The sequence below is a fragment of the Rhinoderma darwinii genome, chromosome 10 (assembly GCF_050947455.1).
Source record: "Rhinoderma darwinii isolate aRhiDar2 chromosome 10, aRhiDar2.hap1, whole genome shotgun sequence".
Classification (NCBI taxonomy): domain Eukaryota; kingdom Metazoa; phylum Chordata; class Amphibia; order Anura; family Rhinodermatidae; genus Rhinoderma; species Rhinoderma darwinii.
In genome coordinates this window covers 71,686,144-71,706,272 of record NC_134696.1, presented here as the reverse complement: position 1 = coordinate 71,706,272, position 20,129 = coordinate 71,686,144, and the positions used below count along the sequence as shown (strand labels likewise).

The following is a 20,129-nucleotide window of genomic DNA, read 5'->3' as shown; positions in this document are numbered from 1 at the left end:
TAGCTCCGCACACAGCTCCACTGTAGATAGCTCCACACACAGCCCCCTTGTAGATAGCTCCACACACAGCCCCTCTGTAGTTAACCCCACACACAGCCCCCTGTAGATAGCTCCACACACCGCCCCCCTGTAAGATAGCCCCACACACACTCCCCTTGTAGATGGCTCCACCCACAGCCCCCTGTAGATAGCTCCACACACTGCCCCCTGTACATAGTGCCACACACAGCCCCCTGTAGATAGCGCCACACCCTCCCTTGTAGATATCTCCGCACACAGCCCCCCTCTTGTAGATAGTGCCACACAGCCCACCTTAAAGATGGTGCCACACAGCCCTCCCTTGTAGATTGGGTCCACACAGCCCACCCTTGTAGATGCTGCCACACAGCCCACACTTGTACATGGTGCCACACAGCCCCCCTAGCAGATGGTGCCACACAGCCCCTCTTGTAGATGGTGCCACACAGCCCCATGTAGATTGTGCCCCACAGTACCCCCTTGTAGATGATGCCACACAGCCCCCCTTGTATATTATGCCATGCAGCCCCCTGTATATGATGCCACACAGTCCCCCCTTGGTGAGGGTGCCACACAGCCCTCCCTTGTAGATGGTGCCACACAGCCCTCCCTTATAGATGGCGCCACACAGCCCTCCCTTGTAGCCAGTGCCACACAGACCCCCTTGCAGACAGTGCCACACAGCCCCCCTTGCAGGTGGTGCCACACAGCCCCTCTTGTAGATGGTGCCACACAGCCCCCTGTAGATGGTGCCACACAGTCCCCCCTTGGTGATGGTGCCACACAGACCTCCCTTGTAGATGGTGCCACACAGCCCTCCCTTATTGATGGTGCCACACAGCCCTCCCTTGTAGATGGTGCCACCCAGCCCCACATGCACGTGGTGCCACAGAGCCCCCTTGCAGGTGGTGCCACACAGCCCCTATTGTAGATGGTGCCACACAGTACCCCCTTGTAGATGGTGCCACACAGCCCTCTCCTGGTAGATGATGCCACACAGCCCCCTCCTGGTATATGATGCCGCACAGCCCCCGTGTAGATGATGCTACACAGTACCCCTTGTAGATGATGCCACACAGCCCCCCTGTATATGATGCCACACAGTCCCACGTTGGTGATGGTGCCACATAGACATCCCTTGTAGATGGTGCCACACAGCCCTCCCTTATAGATGGTGCCACAGAGTCCTCCCTTATAGAAGGTGCCACAGAGCCCTCCCTTATAGATGGTGCCACCCAGCCCCACATGCAGGTGGTGCCACAGAGCCGCCTTGCAGGTGGTGCCACACAGCCCCTATTGTAGATGGTGCCACACAGTACCCCCTTGTAGATGGTGCCACACAGCCCTCTCCTGGTAGATGATGCCACACAGCCCCCTCCTGGTATATGATGCCGCACAGCCCCCGTGTAAATGATGCTACACAGTACCCCTTGTAGATGATGCCACACAGCCCCCTGTATATGATGCCACACTGTCCCACGTTGGTGATGGTGCCACATAGACATCCCTTGTAGATGGTGCCACACAGCCCTCCCTTATAGATGGTGCCACAGAGTCCTCCCTTGCAGACAGTGCCACACAGCCCCCCTTGCATGTGTTGCCACACAGCCCCCTTGCAGATGGTGCAACACAGCCCCTCTTGTAGATGGTGCCACACAGCACCCTGTAGATGGTGCCACACAGTACCCCCTTGTAGATGATGCCACACAGCCCCTCCTGGTAGATGATGCCACACAGCCCCCTTGAAGATGATGCCACACAGCCCCCTTGTAGATGATGCCACACCGCCCCCTGTATATGATACCACACAGTCCCCCATTGGTGATGGTGCCACACAGACCTCCATTGTAGAAGGTGCCACACAGCCCTCCATTATAGATGGTGCCACAGAGCCCTCCCTTGTGGATGGTGCCACACAGAACCTCTTGCAGACAGTGCCACATAGCCCCCCTTGCAAGTGGTGACACACAGCCCCCCTTTCAGATGGTGCCACACAGCCCCTCTTGTAGATGGTGCCACACAGCCCCCTGTAGATGGTGCCACACATTACCCCCTTATAGATGATGCCACACAGCCCCATCCTGGTAGATGACACCACACAGCCCCCCTTGTAGATGATACCACATAGTCCCCCTTGTAGATGATGCCACAGAGCCCTCCCTTGTAGATGGTGCCACAGAGCCCTCTCTTGTAGATGGTGCCACAGAGCCCTCTCTTGTAGATGGTGCCACCAGACCCTCTTGCAGACAGTGCCACTCAGCAACCCTTGCAGATGATGCCACACAGCCCCCCTTGTAGATGATGCCACACAGTCCCCCATTGGTGATGGTGCCACACAGACCTCCCTTGTAGATGGTGCCACACAGCCCTCCCTTATAGATGGTGCCACAGAGCCCTCCCTTGTAGATGGTGCCACACAGACCCCCTTGCAGACAGTGCCACACAGCCCCCTTTGCATGTGGTGACACACAGCCCCCTTTCAGATGGTGCCACATAGCCCCTCTTGTAGATGGTGCCACACAGCCCCTGTAGATGGTGCCACACATTACCCCCTTATAGATGATGGCACACAGCCCCATCCTGGTAGATGATGCCACACAGCCCCCTTGTAGATGATGCCATATAGTGCTCCTTGTAGATGATGCCACAGAGCCCTCCCTTGTGGATGGTGGCACAAAGCCCTCCCTTGTAGATGGTGCTACACAGACCTCCTTGCAGACAGTGCCACACAGCAACCCTTGCAGGTGGTGCCACACATCCCCCCTTGCAGATGATGCCACACAGCCCCCCTTGTAGATGATGCCACACAGCCGCCTTGTAGATGATTCCACACAACCCCCATGTATATGATGCCACACAGTCCCCCCTTGATGATGGTGCCACACAGACCTCCCTTGTAGATGGTGCCACACAGCCCTTCCTCGTAGATGGTGCCACACGGACCCCGTTGCAGACAGTGCCACACAGCCCCCTTGCAGGTGGTGCCACATAGCCCCCCTTGTAGATGGTGCCCCACAGCTCCTGTTTGGAAAACACCTGTTCCCTTAAGATCACCATGACCACCGTTCTAGCTTCTGGGTGTTTCTGTTTTACTTTGAGCCTATCTCTTTTCTCTGTCCTTCTGCCTATCAGGTGTAGAGTTGTATATTTACCTAGCTTCCTCCACCTGTGTAAAGGATCTGCCAGACACAGCTTCTGTGTCGACGCCCGTGGTTAATCAGTCTACATCTGCTCCTAGGTCTGATAGAGTGACTCGATCTGCTACCACTCAGGCTGGTAGGCTGAGGAGTGGGAGAACCTATCACAGCCTGGCCAGACGCTTCTAGCTCCTGCCCTCGGTCTATTTATACCTTAATTTTCTTCTTGTCTTTGCCTGTGATTCTCTCTTGTTTCCTGGCTCTGCTGTTCCAGCTATTTCTATTGACCTCTGCTTCATATTGACCCTGGCCTTACTGACTACGCTCCTGTTCTGCGTTTAGTACCTCGTACACTCCTGGTTTGACTCGGTTCGCTCACTACTCTTGTTGCTCATGGTGTTGCCGTGGGCAACTGCCCCTTTTCCCTTAGCTTCTGTGTACCCTTGTCTGTTTGTTTGTCGTGCACATACTGAGCGTAGGGACCGTCGCCCAGTTGTACGCCGTCAACTAGGACGGGTCGTGCAAGTAGGCAGGGACTGAGTGGCAGGTAGATTAGGGCTCACCTGTCTGTTTCCCTACCCCGTCATTACAACCTGTGCTTTGCTTGTGAATTTCCAGTCTGCAGGTATTTTGATCAAGCTACTTATCTATACCCTTCACCTTTGACTTCTGGATTTCTTGGATATTGACCTCGGTGTGTATTCGGATAACCCTTTGTTTACCGATTTTGTTTATCTGCTACCGGCTAGTTCTGACCTCTGCTTTACTTGATATCCACTCGCACTGTTTTGGACTTTCTGTTTACCCTCTGGCTGTCTGGTTATCCTGTTCAGGTATTGCCTGCATTGCACCTATTATCCAACACTGAACTCTGCTAAAACAACCTGGATTCTATGCAGCAAATACCATCCCACCTTGCGGTCAGCTCTGGCAAAAATCTTAGGGTAGCCTTAGACTCTGTCGATCAGAATTTTGACAGATTTGAGGTTGCAGATTTATTGGCACGCTCCCTCCTGGCAGTCTCCAACAGCCTTAGGGGAATCGCTCAACTTGCAATTCCATAATAGCCCCCCTGTAGATGGTGACACACAGTCCCCTTTGTAGACGATGCCACACAACCCCCCTTGTAGATGATGCCACACAGCCCACCTTGTAGATGATGCCACACAACCCTCCTTGTGGATGATGCTACACAGCCCCCCCTTGTAGATGATGCAACACAGCCCCCCCTCTGTCCCAACGTCTTATAGGCTGCAAGCCTAATATGGCCTGTAGCCTAGTGATGGCGGAGCAGGGAGCTGCCCCGCCATAGTATCCAATTATTCTGCGTCCTGAGAACGAAGATACAATTGAAAGTTGGAATTGGAAGTAGCTGTCGCAAGCACTGCCCCCCCGGTGCTAGCGACACCCCCTGGCATGAGGGGGCCTGTGCCGTCCGGCCTGTGAATGTAATCTGTTGGGCGGCGTGTGCCCTGAGAGGATGAGAGAAGAGCAGCCATATCAAAACTGATCGCTGCTGATAGGCGCCCTGTATGCCGGACTGCTGCAGCCTGCACTGTAGTTGCGCCCGGGGCACATGCCCCGCCTGCCCCCCTAGCTATGCCCCTGCTAATATAAAGGAGGTAGTAAGAGTGGGGGATACTAGCCCAGTGAACCCCACTATCATACCAGTGCTCTTACATTTATGCTTGCCCATTTTTCTGCTTTCAACACATCAACTTAAAGAATTGACTGTTCACTTGCTGCTTAATATATCCCACCCAAGACAGTTACCATTGTTGCAAGATAATCAGTGATTCACTTCGCCTGAAATGTTATGCCTGAACAGTGTATATTGACAATAGTTAAGCTTTTTACAATAGTAACTTTGTAAACACTTAGATTTACTTATTTTTGTACTGGTCGTGCATTTTTTTATGTTTACTTCATCTACATCCAAAGTTAAATCAAAAAGATTACTAGTGTTCACTTGGATTTGGCAATCTGTCTACTGGTTGCTACTTTGAATTTGACTTGTAACATGTGACACCTATTTCTCTGAGCGCTCACAGTGCACTACACTGTGGTAATCGAAAGTTTTAATTTAGCTTTTGATGTGAATGGAGTGAATTTTTCCTTTAAATCTAACGCACTCTTTTTTTTTCTCTTGTTTTCAAGATAAAATTGCAGAAGGAGAATTCATTCAAGGTGTTATGAAGAATGATGACATAATGCGGCTTATCCAGTATGACCCAAAAGTTTCTAGCAAATCCTGAAGAAATGAAGCAAGGCATAAAAGAATGCCAAAAGTGATTGCATGAGGTGTAAATGTGTTTGTGAGTCAACAGGTTTAATTTATAGGTCATAACTCCCTGTACAGTTATTAAATATAAAATGGATAAAATATCACCTAAATTGTTGTACTACCAGCTCCATAATAATAAAGATATTGTTTAGCAGTCACAAAGTAATACATCCCAGATTTGTGGTAAAACAGAAATGGAAATGGTTACACAGCAGTTAAATGTTCATGTACTCTATGTGGATGTGGCTTTTATCCGCATTAACGACAAAGTGAAACGTAAATTGTTTGTGAAATTTTCTCCCATAGAAAAAAATTACTGCAAAATCTATTTAGTAGCCCTAGATTCCACACAAATAGAATAGGTCTGTATTGCAGAGCCATAGGCACTCTGCGTACCTCAGTATGGTGCCTGTGTAAGATACCATATTCTTCTCTAGAAGCAATACTTTTGGGGAAGAATAACTCTGTACTACGGCATGTGTTGTAGAATGGCACAATTCATTTGGAGTATATGAGAAAAAACTCTGCAAGCCTCTCAATGAAATTGACAAACAGTGTGGGCCTATTGATTTCTATGGGAGCCCTATTACGGATCTGTGCAAAAAAAAGATCCGTAACACAGTTGTGGACATGAGGTCAGAGTCACACAGAGACAATTTTCAGATTGGTATTTACATATGTATGTACTATATGTATGCTGCTTAGCAAAATAAAGAATAATTAAATGTCTTCTCATAAGATGCTGTGATCTTTTTTTTGTGATATAGTAAAGGAATGTGGATCACCACACTGACAACTATAAACCAGACTATGTTAATACACCTTAAAACAGAGGCTATGCTCTGTAAGAATGAGATTTGTAACAGGGATAGTGAACAAGATGGAAAGATACATCTTTGTAAATATTTAGGCCTTATTCACACGGACGTGTCCGTTTTGCGCGCTGTAAAGTTATCAACACATAGGATAATGCTACAGAGGGATTTGGGGAATCTGGGGGTTTGGGCAGAGAAATGGCAAATGAGGTTTAATGTGGATAAATGTAAAGATATGCACTTGGGCCGAGGAAACAAATTTTACAATTATGCATTAAATGGTAAAACAATGGGTAAAACTAATACTGAAAAGGATTTTGGTATATTGGTGGGCAGTACATTTACCTTTAGCAACCAGTGCCAGGCAGCTGCTGCCAAGGCAAATAAAATTATGGGATGCATAAAAAGAGACATAGATGCTCATGACAAGAACATAGATTTGCCTCTTTACAAACAACTAGTCAGACCACATATGGAATATTGTGTACAATTTTGAGCACCTGTGTATAACAAGTGTAACGTCCACCAGGGTTGTGGACCCACTGGGCCATTCCGCCATAACGGAGTAGCAGCTGGTCAAACAAATATAGGACAGTCACTGGTCGGTGGTACCTGGATGGCAGGCTGGTGCCAGATAGCTGAAAGCTGGTTTGTGCTCGATTATTGGAAGATGATTTGTGCTGGATTATCGGAAACTGTTTTGTGCTGTATTATCGGAAATTGGTTTGTGCTGTATTATCAGAAGCTGACTTGTGCTGCATTATCGGAAGCTGGCTTGTACTGAATTATCTGAAGCAGAACTGGTCATGGACACTGGACGCAGATACTGTACATGTCACAGACACCGAACACAGATACTGAAGTCGTTACAGACACTGGACTTGGCACAGACACCGGACGCAGATACTGAAGTCGTCACGGACACTGGACTTGACACCCACACCGGAGACAGATACTGATGTCGTCACGGACACTGGACTCGACATGGACACTGGACACGGATACTGAATACAGGAACAGGCTACAGAACATTCGCAGATGAACACAAGTTTAGCAACAACATCGATCAGGCACTTGGGAGATGGAGAAGGTGCCTTAAATAGTCCTGGGACACAGCAGGTACGATTGGGTAACTTTTATAATTTTGCACGCACTGGCCCTTTAGGAGGCGGCCAGAGGCGCACACACACATTAGAGATCAGGCGGGCGTGAGCCACAGAAGACGGAAAGTGCCGAGAGAGTCACAAGACTCAGCGGCGGGGACCGCTGGCAGATGTGGGGCCCACCGTCGGAGTTACAAGCAGGCTGAACTAGAACGGGAGCAAAGAAGGGCGACCAAGGTAATAAGGGAGTGGGAGGATGCCAAGAAAGGTTATCAAGCTTGGGGCCATTCAGTTTAGAAAAAAGATGGCTTAAGGGCAATCTAAATACAATGTACAAATATATTATTAGACAGTTCAAAGATCTTTCTAATGATTCTCTACTGTGAGAGTAGTCAGACTATGGAACTCTCTGCCACAGGATGCTATGATGGTTGATTCTTTGAACAAGTTCAAGAAGGGCCTTGATGCCTTTCTTGAAAAATATAATATTACAAGTTATATGTACTAGATTCTGGAGATGGGACGTTGATCCAGGGATTTATTGTGACTGCCATATTTGGAGTCAGGGAGGAATTTGTCCCCTAATGAGGCAATTGGCATCAACCTCATGGGGGTTTTGCCATCCTCTGTATTAACACGGTAGGATTATAGTGGACTTGGTGGACCTGTGTCTTTTTTTAACCTTATCAACTATGTAAATATATACTAGGCAATAGAAACAAGTTAAATTCAGAATACAGCACCAGAACCAAGCTCTGTACATATATACAACACCAGAACAGGCTCAGTACATAAATACAGTACCAGAACAAAGCTCAGTACATTTATACAGCACCAGATCAAAGCTCAGTACATAAATACAGTACCAGAACAAAGCTCAATACATATATACAGCAGCAGAACAAAGCTCATTATATAAATACAGCTCCACACTCAGTATATAAATACAGCTCCAGAACCAAGCTCAGTACATAAATACAGTTCCAAAACCAAGCTCAGTATATAAATACAAGACCAGAACCAAGCTCAGTACATAAATACAGCACCAGCACAAATACAGCTCAGTACAGAGATCATTGGCAAATTTAGTGCAACTCCTGCCTTATAGGTTTGTACGACATAAAACTACAGCTCCCAGCATGGCCAAACAATGGTAAGGATATGCCGGGAGTTGCCGTTTCACAAAGAAAAAATCATATCACCCATCATCTCGCTGCAGTGACTACAGTACTGATAAGACGCAGAATAAACATTTACATCGAGTGACTCACAGGTGATGCCTTCTCAGATTCTAGTCGATCTTTTCCTCTTTTCTTCTCCATCAGCTCTAGACCTCTATGATGACTTCTCCCGGCCACGACACATTTCTGCAGTTTGCCACTCAGATGTCTTCAGCTTCTCACCTTTCAAACATTTCCCCACTTATAAACGAAGATAAAATTCTCAAGGTGCCCCACACAACACCCCTAAATATAATAGCGCTATACACTGCACCTCTAAATATTATAGCATTGCACTGCTTGCGTCATTGAAAGGTGCTGAATGGCAGGGCAAGGAGCTAATGTTCTTTGTCCTGCCAGCGCTAGTCATCAATGAAATTGTATCTGCGTCCTATTGATGTAGATACAATTATAGTGCAGGAGGGGGTGGCGGCGGTTAGTTTCAGCGGTGCCGCTGCCACCTCAGAGAGGCAGCAGGCCACCGCCTGAGGCGATACGCTCACCTCGCCTCATGGACGGTGTGGCCCTGTGTGGATAGGTAATTAATGGTGTTTAAGGGGAAAACCCTTTTAAGTGTATGTCCACACACACTGTAAACACTGCAGAATCTCCAACCAGATTTTCTGTGTGGAAATTCCGCAGCATTTTCGCAAGAGAAATTGACATGCTGTAGATTGAGAATCCGCACCGCAAATCAATTTCCGCACATCTTTTCTGCATATTTTTCCGCAGCGCATGGATGAGATATGTTGAAATCTCATGCACTTTGCTGCTACTGTCATACTGTAAATAAATTGCGTAATATCTGTAATGAATTCACCCCGTGTGCAACAACCCTTAATACTAGTTTATGGTGATGTTTTCAAGCACTGATGCAATATGTTTAACTTGCAAAATTATGAACTTTGAGTGCTCTGTATGAATCCCCAGGTTTCTAGTATTATTATCTAGTATTATTTAATGCACAATTTAATCAATCATTCTCAATCTTTCTCTACTGGGGATTTACCAGTTAGAAAATGGTAATGCCTGGGCCTCACGATAAGAGGGCGATGTGCATGCCAAAATTAAAAATATTGTTCAATTTAACTCTCATCAAAACTAACTTCCTTAGGCTGTGTTCACACATCACGGTAAAAATTTGTTTATTTGCCGAAACTTTCTAACAATTGTAGCAAAACCATGCTATTTTGCAGTGATTTTAAGAAAATCGAAGCAAAGACGCAAATTGACTGCGACGTGTGAACACAGCATTTGCTGCACCTAACCCAGAACTTTGGGATGCCTGACAGATTGAGCAGCAATGATTTATTGTACTCTATTTCAAATATAATACTTAATATCTCCTAATGCAAGAAATAGTGATGGGCTCGGTAATGTCCCTGCGGGACAACCTCTATTTCAAATATAGCAGTTTAGTGAGTTCTTACACAAAAGGGGCTATCAAAACAAATCAATTTGTAAAGGATGTTAGAACATGCAATAATTATTTTTAATTGACAACCTATTGAAAAAGTTTTGCTGTGCCGAGTAATTGAACTTTAGCTGTGTATGCCACGGTGTATGCTCATCTTGATCTCAAAAGTATCTGCAGATGACTGGATAGCCATATCACCGCAACAAGGATTCTGAGTATGTACAGTACACATACACAAAATAAAATTACACTATGTAGACATGGCGTAGCAAGAGAGAAAAAATGATGCGTCCATTAAGATGAACCCTACCTGGTACATGATTCAAATAAGGTGAATGCCGTATGGTACAAAAAAAAGCATGGCAAGCAACAATGACTGGCCATGGATCTGTATGTCTCGGTAAGCATGGTTGCTAATAAGCAACAGTTTTAAAAGTTATAAAGGAAATATAGATGTCACTGTAGTTAAAGGGGTGTTCTGACATTCAGGTAAATATAGCAAAAAACCCTTACTGCACCAGCTGCAAAAAAATAAAATATACTTACAGACTTGAAAAAGACTGCTACCCATTTCCATTGCCACCACAGTGTCAAGCCATGGTTACGTTGTGATATCACCATGGATATTATGTCATACTATGGCATTGTAACCAAGGACCTTTGGATAAGAAAGCAGTGGGTTGTCCTGGTGGAAGCAAGCAGACTTCTTTTAAGTCTGTAAACTTAATTTAAAGATTATTTTCTCGAAGGACATGACAAATGTGGAAAGGCAAAGATGACAATATGTATGGCTTAATAAGGGGTGTGTTAGCAGGATGGCGTGAGCACCACGTCACCATGTCGATGCACTCACACCACGCCGGGATGAGGAGATGAACAGCATGGAGAATGCTAAAATGCAGAGCCCGCGAATGAAGCCAGGCAGCCGGATGAAAGAGGCAGCATAAAGTGGACACCAGCCTATATATTGTCGGCTCAGCGATCAGTAGGTGCATTGTGGTGGGCCTAATACAGCCAGTGGAGCCATAGATCCAGGACAGGGTAAAAGTGGATAAGTGGCAACAGGCAAACAGACAGAAAGGAGCTACTAAAGAGCAGGTGAAGTGGAGCTGAAACCTGGAGCGGCAAGCACCCCAAATCCTAGACTAAGCACTCCAGAACCTGGCCCAAGCAACCCAGGACCCGGCCCGGCCCTCCAGAAGCCAGACTGAGAGCGGCAACCCAGCAGGATTGAAAAGAACGGCATGCATTGAGGGAAAACAGCATGTAAAAATGGGTCAGACCCTTCCTTATTGTATGCTTATGTATAACTTCTAAGAGGCAGAGGCATCTGTGTGGTAAAAATCAGTAAAAAATGGTAATCGCTTTTTAGTAGTTGTGAAATCATGGGGGGAGCGTGTATGTTAAAGAGCAAAGTTGGAAGCTTTATGTGAATGCCCTGATAAATAATAGTAAGCTTTAAAGGATTGTGCAAGAGACCAATGTTGAAAGGGGCATAGGAAAATCTGCTATATAATCTTTTGCCCAAACACAGACCCCGTTCCGCGCCAAATCAAGGAAGGTGGTGTTTGAGGGTTGGAGTGCCTAAAGAAGTCCAGGACATTCTTGGCTGACATAGTCTGTCTGGATAAAGTGAGACATCAATCATCAGACATTGGTCCGGGTTAGTATGGAAGGAGTGTTAAGGCAAAGGGGTTGATGTAGATTTGGATAAGCCTGCATGGTCACTTAGCCTGCGTGAATATGCTCATAGTCGATGCCAGGGCCGGCGTCAGCACTCGGGGGAACCCGGGAAAGTGCCAGGGCCCACTGCTCTTGTAGGGGCACACTTGGCCGCTGGGTGCTGTGCACCCCACCTGCTTAAATTATCTATAGCCGTCCGTGGTGCACGGCGGCAGATTGCAGAGCGGAGGCCCCGCCTCTCGCATCCACAATAACAATGCGTTGCGGTGCAGATGACGTAATCATTTAGCACTGACGTGATTACATTATTGGCGTGACTGTTATTGTGGTTGCAAGCGGCACCAAGTACCAGTAAGAAAAACAGTGGTGGACCAATCAAACTGGGGGCTTAACTTTTATATGGAAGCAAGACAGAAACTGGGGGCCTGACTTTTACATGGTTGCACAAACTGGGGGATTAGCTTTTATATGGGAGCACAAACAACGGACTAAATTCTATATGTGGGCACAAAGTAGCAGACTAACTTCTATATGGGGGCACAAACTGGGGGCCTAACTTTAATATGGGGGCACAAATTGGGGTTCTAACTAGTATGGGGGCACAAACTAACGGACTAACTTTTATATGGGGGCACAAACTAGTGTGCTAACTTCTAAATGGGGGCACAAACTGGGGGCCTAACTTCTATATGGGGCATAAAGGGGGCCTAAATTCTATATGGGGGCATAAAGGGGGCCTAACCAGGGACATCGTTAGCACTGGGCCTTCGGGGTCCAAGCCCCGGATATTTGGCCCGATGCCCCAGATCCCCAGGCGACTCCCACATTCATAACCAGCCAAATACAACTTAGCAGCAGCAGGCTAGCATTACCAGGGTGGGAAGTACAACTGTTTTTGGCCTTTCCCAGCCTAATAGTACCAGCCTGCAGCCGCTCCACTGCCCGACCATCGCTTCAGATGTTCGGGTACTGGATCATACTCTGCTCTTCTGGCAAACCTGGTGGTGGTGGTGGGTACCGGGTTAATAATGGGGCTTAGTGTTAGCCTTTTCACTGGCTAACATTAAGCCTCACCTTAGTGGTGGACGCTATCGATCAACCAGCGGCCACTAATAAGGCAGTAGTAATAAAGTTTAAAGAAATTCAAGGACATAGAAAAATTATTTCATGAAATAAAAAAAAACACACAACCCTCGTTAACCATTTTATTGAGAACGAAAAAACCATCATCGAAGTAGTCCTCAAATACGACGTAGTCCAACAACCGAACCTGTAAAAAAAAAACCACAAACATACAAAAAAAAAATACAAATGTTTTGCCCTAGTGTTTTTCAAAGATTACGTCTTTATGTCTAGTTTCTGTCTTTATACTGCTGCCACTCAAGTAGCACCGCAAAGGGGCCCACTAAGGCTCTGTCGCCCAAGGCCCCACATAAACCTGGAGTCGGCCCTGGTGGGCACCCTGGGTAATGGTCTGGTTTGAAGCAAAAAACAGGTGCAAGAAAATCTGCTATATAGTTTGTTGGTGGTGAAGCTTCATGGAAGTTGTGAACTCAACAAGGGAGTGTGGTCTGTCTGTGCAGAATTAATAGCCTGCTGCGGACACCTTTATAAAAAATAGTAAGCTACAAAGGTCTGTGTGAAGGTTTGAGACAAAAAAGGAGGGCGTAAGAAAATATAAGTGGCTATGATGGTTAGAAAAAAGGAAGAGGTCAGTGTCCAAAATCTATAGTCTTCCCATTAGCAGAAAGGAAGAAGGGAGAAAGGGCTGAAAATAAATTGGAAAAATGCTTAAAGAGGCTCTGTCACCAGATTTTCAAACCCCCTATCTCCTATTGCAGCAGATCGGCGCTGCAATGTAGATAACAGTAACGTTTTTGTTTTTTTTAAAACGAGAATTTTTGGCCAAGTTATGACCATTTTTATATTTATGCAAATGAGCCTTTCTTATGTACAACTGGGCGTGTTTAAAGTTATGTCCAACTGGGCGTGTATTGTGTGCGTACATCTGGGCGTTTTTACTTGTTTTACTAGCTGGGCGTTGTGAATAGAAGTGTATGATGCTGACGAATCAGCATCATCCACTTCTCTTCGTTACCACCCAGCTTCTGGCAGTGCACAGACACACAGCGTGTCCTCGCGAGATCACGCTGTGACGTCACTCACTTCCTCCCACAGGAACTTTATCGCGTCGGATGTAACGAACACAATACACGCCCAGTTGGACATAACTTTAAACACTCCCAGTTGTACTTAAGAAAGGCTCATTTGCATAAATATAAAAATGGTCACAACTTGGCCAAAAATGCTCGATTTTGAAAAAAACAAAACGTTACTGTTATCTACATTGCAGCGCCGATCTGCTGCAATAGGAGATAGGGGTTTCAAAATCTGGTGACAGAGCCTCTTTAAGCCCCTAAGCCCCTCTGCCCAATATATAACAGGTGCCTCCCGGTTAAGTGGAGCAGGAAAAAGTAATAACCAGGTGGAGCAGGCAGAAACTAACTTAACACAACAGGAAGGACAAGACGGCGCCTCAGGCGGCAATAAAATGAGTGACCCAATTTTGGAAGAAATACGAAATACTTACCGAAGTAAATAAAAGCAATGAGGCACTGGCTAATAACACAACCCAGATCGGAGAAATTAAAAGTGATATCTCTATTACACACAATGAAATTAACAAAATCACAGAAGCTGAGCAGAGAATAAATGATATTTAGGATGATTTAAACACGGTGCTAAAATAACTGCAAGAAATGAGTAGTAAATTGAAACAGAAAATTATGGAAATAGAAGATAGAAATCAGTGGGCAAATCTGAGATTTATTGGATTCCCAGATAGGATAGATGATAAAGACTGCACTGCAGATACCCAAAAATGGATATTGTAAAAAGTGGGCAGAGATGTGGTGTTTCAGCTATTTTGTGTAGTACGGGTACATAGTATACTTGATAGACGTAAGATCCCAGGAGATTACCCTCGTTCTATAGATACCAAAATACATTGTTATAAAGACAAAGATGCCATCTTGAGGAAGTTCAGATATATGCCTCCACAGGAAATTAATAAATCTAAAATCCTATTTTTCTTTAGATTTTTCGGTGGCTACGCAAAAGCAACGTCAAAATGTATTGATGTTAAGAGGCGGCTCAGAGGAGAGAAGAGAAGATTAAATATAATATGCTCTACCCTGCTAAATTGCTTGTCATTGATCAACAACAGACTTTTTTGTTTTGAGATCCGAAAAGCAACATGCACCTGGTTGGATGCTTGGGGAACCCCATAACTAACACAAATTTTTTTGTAAGAATTTAGGCATATTTTTTTGTCATTTTTCTTCTCTCTGGCTTTAAAATGTAGTATCCATTGGTAGAGTTGTAGGTGGGTGGTTGATTAGTTAAAAGTCCTGGCATAGCGGGGTAGGAGACACGCTAGTTTGAGTGACATATGTATCCCTGGATAAGGGAAAATGTGTCAGTGCGTGTAGCTTGGGGGTGAGGAATTTCTGAATTTCTGAAACAGAATTGCTTATTCAGTTGTTTTGGTTTTTTTTCATTTTTTTTTCTTTTACACTTTCTTCCCCATATAAACAGGACCATAAACATCATAATGGTGAATGGTCAAAAAAGTGGTGTTAAATGCCAGGTGGCTGGGCGATAAATTAAAGCGATACGCAGTCCTACAGTAATGTGTGTATATTCACCATCAATTATATGCCTGCTAGAAACTCACCTGATAAAGTAGAGAGTTATTATTCGTTCCGCAAATGGACTACACTAGAGTTGTTAGTGAGTTGGTACACCAAAGCGTTAAGTTTAAAAAACAGGAGTAATTTATCGACCCATTTTGGAGATATGCTTTTCTGGTCTGTGATCTGGAGGGACAGTGTAGCTTTCGTAGCTGTATCAGTACTCTTTAAGACGCAATGGTATTACTACCTACATATTAGGCAATTATAACTGTGTTATTGATAACATGGAACGGTGGAGAAGTTTGGGGTAGGTTCAAATTAAACAAACAGCCCCATTGGTGAAACTGATGCTGAAATTTGGGTGAGTGGATGGAAGGCGCCATCTTAATCCAGAAAAACTGGAATATACATGTTTCAGTGCAACTCGGTATTCCAAAAATATGTAAGACTTCACATGAACGTGAAAGTGTGTCTGATCATGTGCCATTATTGGTGGAATTGGATCTGGTTGTGCCATACATAAAACGGTTGACGCTTCTGGAGGCGCATGATAAAATCAAAGGGGAGAGGGTGTTCTTCTTTGAGTGCAACCTAGGATCAGTGGGTAAGAAAGTGGTATGGGATACAGCTAAAGCAGTTCTAAGAGGAATATTATATAGAGATATTAGAAGGCCCAAGAGGATGTTTAACCCCTTACAGTCAAAGACATTTTTTTTTTTCATTTTCGTTTTATACTCCCCGCTTTCTATGGACTATGCCTTTTTTTATTTTTCCATGTAAGGAGTGGTGTGAAGGCTTTTTTTTTGCAGGAGGAGCTGTAGTTTCTATTGCTACCATTTAAAGTACTATATATTGTACTGGGAAACTGAAAAAAAATAATCTATGTGGGGTGGAATTGGAAAAAACTGTGATTACTCCCTTTTCTTTTGGGTTTCGCTTTTACGTGTTTCACAGTGCAGTAAAACTGACAAATATACTTTATTCTGTTATGTTTTAATGTAATGTTGCAATGTTTTACTCCTTTTACAAAGAAAAAACTATTTGTTAGAAAAAAAAAAGATTTTTTTCCATATTCTGAACTTCTACATTTTTTCATCGATTTACCAGTGTGAGGGCTTTTTTTGTGGCACGAGCTGTGGTTTTTACTGGTACCATTTTTTGATCACCTTTTACTATATTTTTTTCACCTCTAAGTTGACCAAAAAACAGCGATTATGGCGTTTTATATTTTTTTATTTTTACCAGGTTCACCGTGCACATTAAATAATGCTATATTGTAATAGTTCAGACTTTTACAGATGCAGCGATATCAATTTTGTTTATTATTTTTTTTTACGTTACTTCTGAGGAAAAAGTTTTTTTTTTAACGTTTATTTAAAAAAAAAAAATGTTTTCACTACTGAAAACTTTATTTAACTTTTATTTACACATTCTATTAGTTCCCCTAGGGGACTCAAACCAGCAATCGTTAGATCGCTGGTACAATGCACTAGTCATTTTTACCGACTTCTGTTAAGCCTGGCCACCGCCCAATTGGGATAAACGAGTTGAGGCAGGTTATTGAAGGTATGGCTGCGAATAAAGCTCAAGGGCCTGACAGGTTAACAGTGGAAGTTTACAGAATATATAAGGATGTATTGTTAGTGCAGCTGTATAAGGTTTTGACACATTCCATATTGAGCAGACAACTACCTGAGACCATGTGTGAGGCCAGTAAAGTTTTTATACCAAAGGCAGACAAGAATGTGATGATGCATGCATTATACTGCCCTATATCACTGATGTTAAAATGTTGTCAAAGGTGCTGGCTAATAGATTGGCCGGAGTAATAGTTGTAATTGGTGGGAAGAGACCAATGAGGATTTATACACAGAATAAGGTCCATTCCAATATGCAGGTGGGTAGATCGGCCAACCGCCACTCCATTCTGTCATTAGGTGCTGTAAAAGCGTTTGACAGTGTGGAGTGACAGTACCTATGGGGTACCCTGAGGAAGTTTGGAATAGAAGAGGTTTGAGTTGGGTTAAATTGTTATATTTTAAACCAAGTGCCCAAGTGTGCACAAATGGGGGTCGTTGGGGTACTTCAAGTTGGATAGAGGAATGAGACAAGGTTTGTATGCCTACTACCTTATATTGTTCCTGGGAGATACTGAGGGCCGTTTGGAGGTAGTAATGGAGAAGGTTAAAACATTTGGTAATTTCTCGGACCTGGAAATAAATTGTGGAAAATCTGTATTACTTCTTCTTGACCCAGACTTATGAAAAGAAACAGAGGTCCAGCAGGTAAGACTAAATGGCCCCTGTAAATAACTTGGTGTGAGACTCTCTGCTGATCCCCGGTTGTATGAAGAGGTGAACATCACCCCATTGTTTAACAGTCTGAAAATTAAAATTGGTATATGGAATAAGTTACCATTGTAAAAGGCAGACAGGAATGGATTAATAAAGATGCTGTTACTTCCACAACTAATATATGTTTTAAGCAATTCCCTAGTTTGGATTGAAGACAGAATATTTAAAAAAAAATAGGTAGGCTCATGAATGAGCTAAAATAGCATAGGAAGTGTGTTTGCTCACTTGTCCATGTTGGTGAAATGGAAGGAAATTAATTTTTTACAGGCACAAGTGGAAGGACAGCAGGGAGTGGCACAAAATGTATTTTTGATGTATGAGAAATAAGGGTGGTTAATAAGGGCACAAAAAAATACATTGATGGGTTTAATAATTAGTGTAACGTCTATGGCCACGGCCCGTCGTTCTGACTTACCCTTTGAAGGTCGTGGCCATGGACCTGTGTGTTCTCTGCTGCGTCATCCTCCAGTGAGGCTCCGGCACTCACTTCCTGGTATCGAGACTGTCTCCCGGAGGGCGCGCGTGCCAGCGTGTGCAGGGTCTTAAAGGGCCAGTGTGCGCATAATTGCAGGAAGTCTGCAATCAAGACCTGAATGTTACTGGACTATAAAATGGGCTCTGCCCTCTAGTTCTTTGCCTGAGTGTTGTTCGTTACCCAAAGTTTGTCGTGCTAATGGTTTCCTAGTGTTTTCCAGTTTCCTAGTGTTCCCTGTTCCTGTATCCTGTTTCCTGTGCTATCCAGATCTATTACCGTGCTGAGCTGTTGCCGTGTTGTGCTGCATTCCATGCCTGTTCCGCTACTCCACACCTGACGTTTACCTGCCGCCTGGTCCTAGTCTAGCCTGCCTTGCTACTGTCCGAGTTGCCACAGGTACCCTTTCTGGACTATAGACTCTGTACTTTACCTGTTTGGTCAGTGGGTCCACACCCCGCATCGTGACAGTACGCTCAGGCCATGGACCCCGCTGGTCAATTCAAGGGCATGTCACCCTCCGAAGCCATGCAGGCGGACCTGCAGGATCTCCGAGCAAGACAAGATCAACTTCTTGTGGCAGTGGTCTCCATGGCACAGCAGCTAGGAACACTAGCTACTTCCGTTCCTGCCTCTATGCAAGCTCCTCAGATCGACCCTCCTGCTACACCTCCTGGCAGTTCCGGCTCAGATCCTCGGTTTTCGCTGTCATTACCTTCTCGGTTCTATGGAGACGCAAGTTCGTGCTGGGGGTTTCTGAACCAATGCTATATCCATTTTACCCTGCACGTCCGAGCATTTCCATTGGATGAAACCAAGATTGCCTTCATCGTGTCTCTACTTGGCGGCAAGGCACTGGCATGGGCAAACCCTATCTGGGAGCATCAGGGACCCGAGACCCAAGACTTCCAGGGGTTCGTGCGGTTATTCCAGACTGTTTTCGAGGAGCCAGGACGAGTCTCATCGGCAGCCACTGCTATCTTTAACCTTCGCCAGGAGGACACCTCCATGGGTGTATACACCATCCAGTTCCGGACCCTGGCAGGAGAACTATCCTGGAACAATGAGGCCTTGGTGGCATCCTTTTGGCATGGTCTATCGCCCGAGATCAAGGATGAACTTGCTGCTCGAGATCTGCCACCCGCCTTGGACGACCTGATTCTGCTCGCCACTCAGTTGGACATAAGGCAGAGGGAAAGATCTCATGAGGTTCTTCAGGTTAGATGGCCCAATAGACTGGCGCCTAACTTCCAGCAACCCCACTTTCCTCCTTCTACTGCTTTGCCCGAGGTTCCGATGCAAGTGGATCGGATAAAATTGTCCGTCCAGGAGAATCAGCACAGGCGCACCTCTGTTTATATTGCGGCCTCTCTAGCTATGTCATGCGTCTGTGTCCTCAGACATAAGGTCACATGACCTTGTCAGTGAAGTTCTTACTACTGCTTAGAGACCTGCTGGTCACATGACCGCAGGACATTGAGCAGCAACAGAAGCAGTGGCAAAATTCCACAGAGAAGACTGAGGTGAGTTGCTATGTAAGTATAAGGGGATTGATTTGTTTAAGGGGTCTGTATAAAGGGGTCTGTAGTTTATAGGGTCTATTTAGGGGGCCTGTTCTAGGGTTTGTATTAGTTTAGGGGTCTATTTAGGGGTCTGGTCTGGGGTCTGTATTAGACTAGGGGGTCTGGTCTGGGGTCTGTATTACCTAAGGGAGTCAGGTCTTTTGGTCATTATTAGTGTAGGGGTCAGGTCTGGGGGTCTGTATTTAGGGGGTCTGTATTAGTTTGAAGTCTGGTGTCTGTATTTAGGGGTCTGGTCTGGGGTCTGTATTAGTTCATGGGGTCTGTATTTAAGGGTCTGTATTAGTTTAGGGGTCTGTATTAGTTTAGGGTGTCAGGTCTGGGGTCTGTATTAAGGGAGTCAGGTCTGGG

At 45.2% G+C, this 20,129-nt stretch overlaps 1 protein-coding gene across 1 annotated transcript in view; it reads left to right on the top strand.

Moving 5' to 3' along the window:
• Positions 1-5,700, top strand: part of LOC142661487 (visinin-like) — a 102,142-nt gene extending 96,442 nt beyond the window's left edge. Inside the window, exon 3 of the mRNA XM_075838892.1 lies at positions 5,313-5,700. Coding sequence (XP_075695007.1) covers positions 5,313-5,410 — 98 coding nt within the window. The 3' untranslated portion in view covers positions 5,411-5,700. The remainder of the gene's footprint in view (positions 1-5,312) is intronic.
• Positions 5,701-20,129: the final 14,429 nt, after the last annotated feature.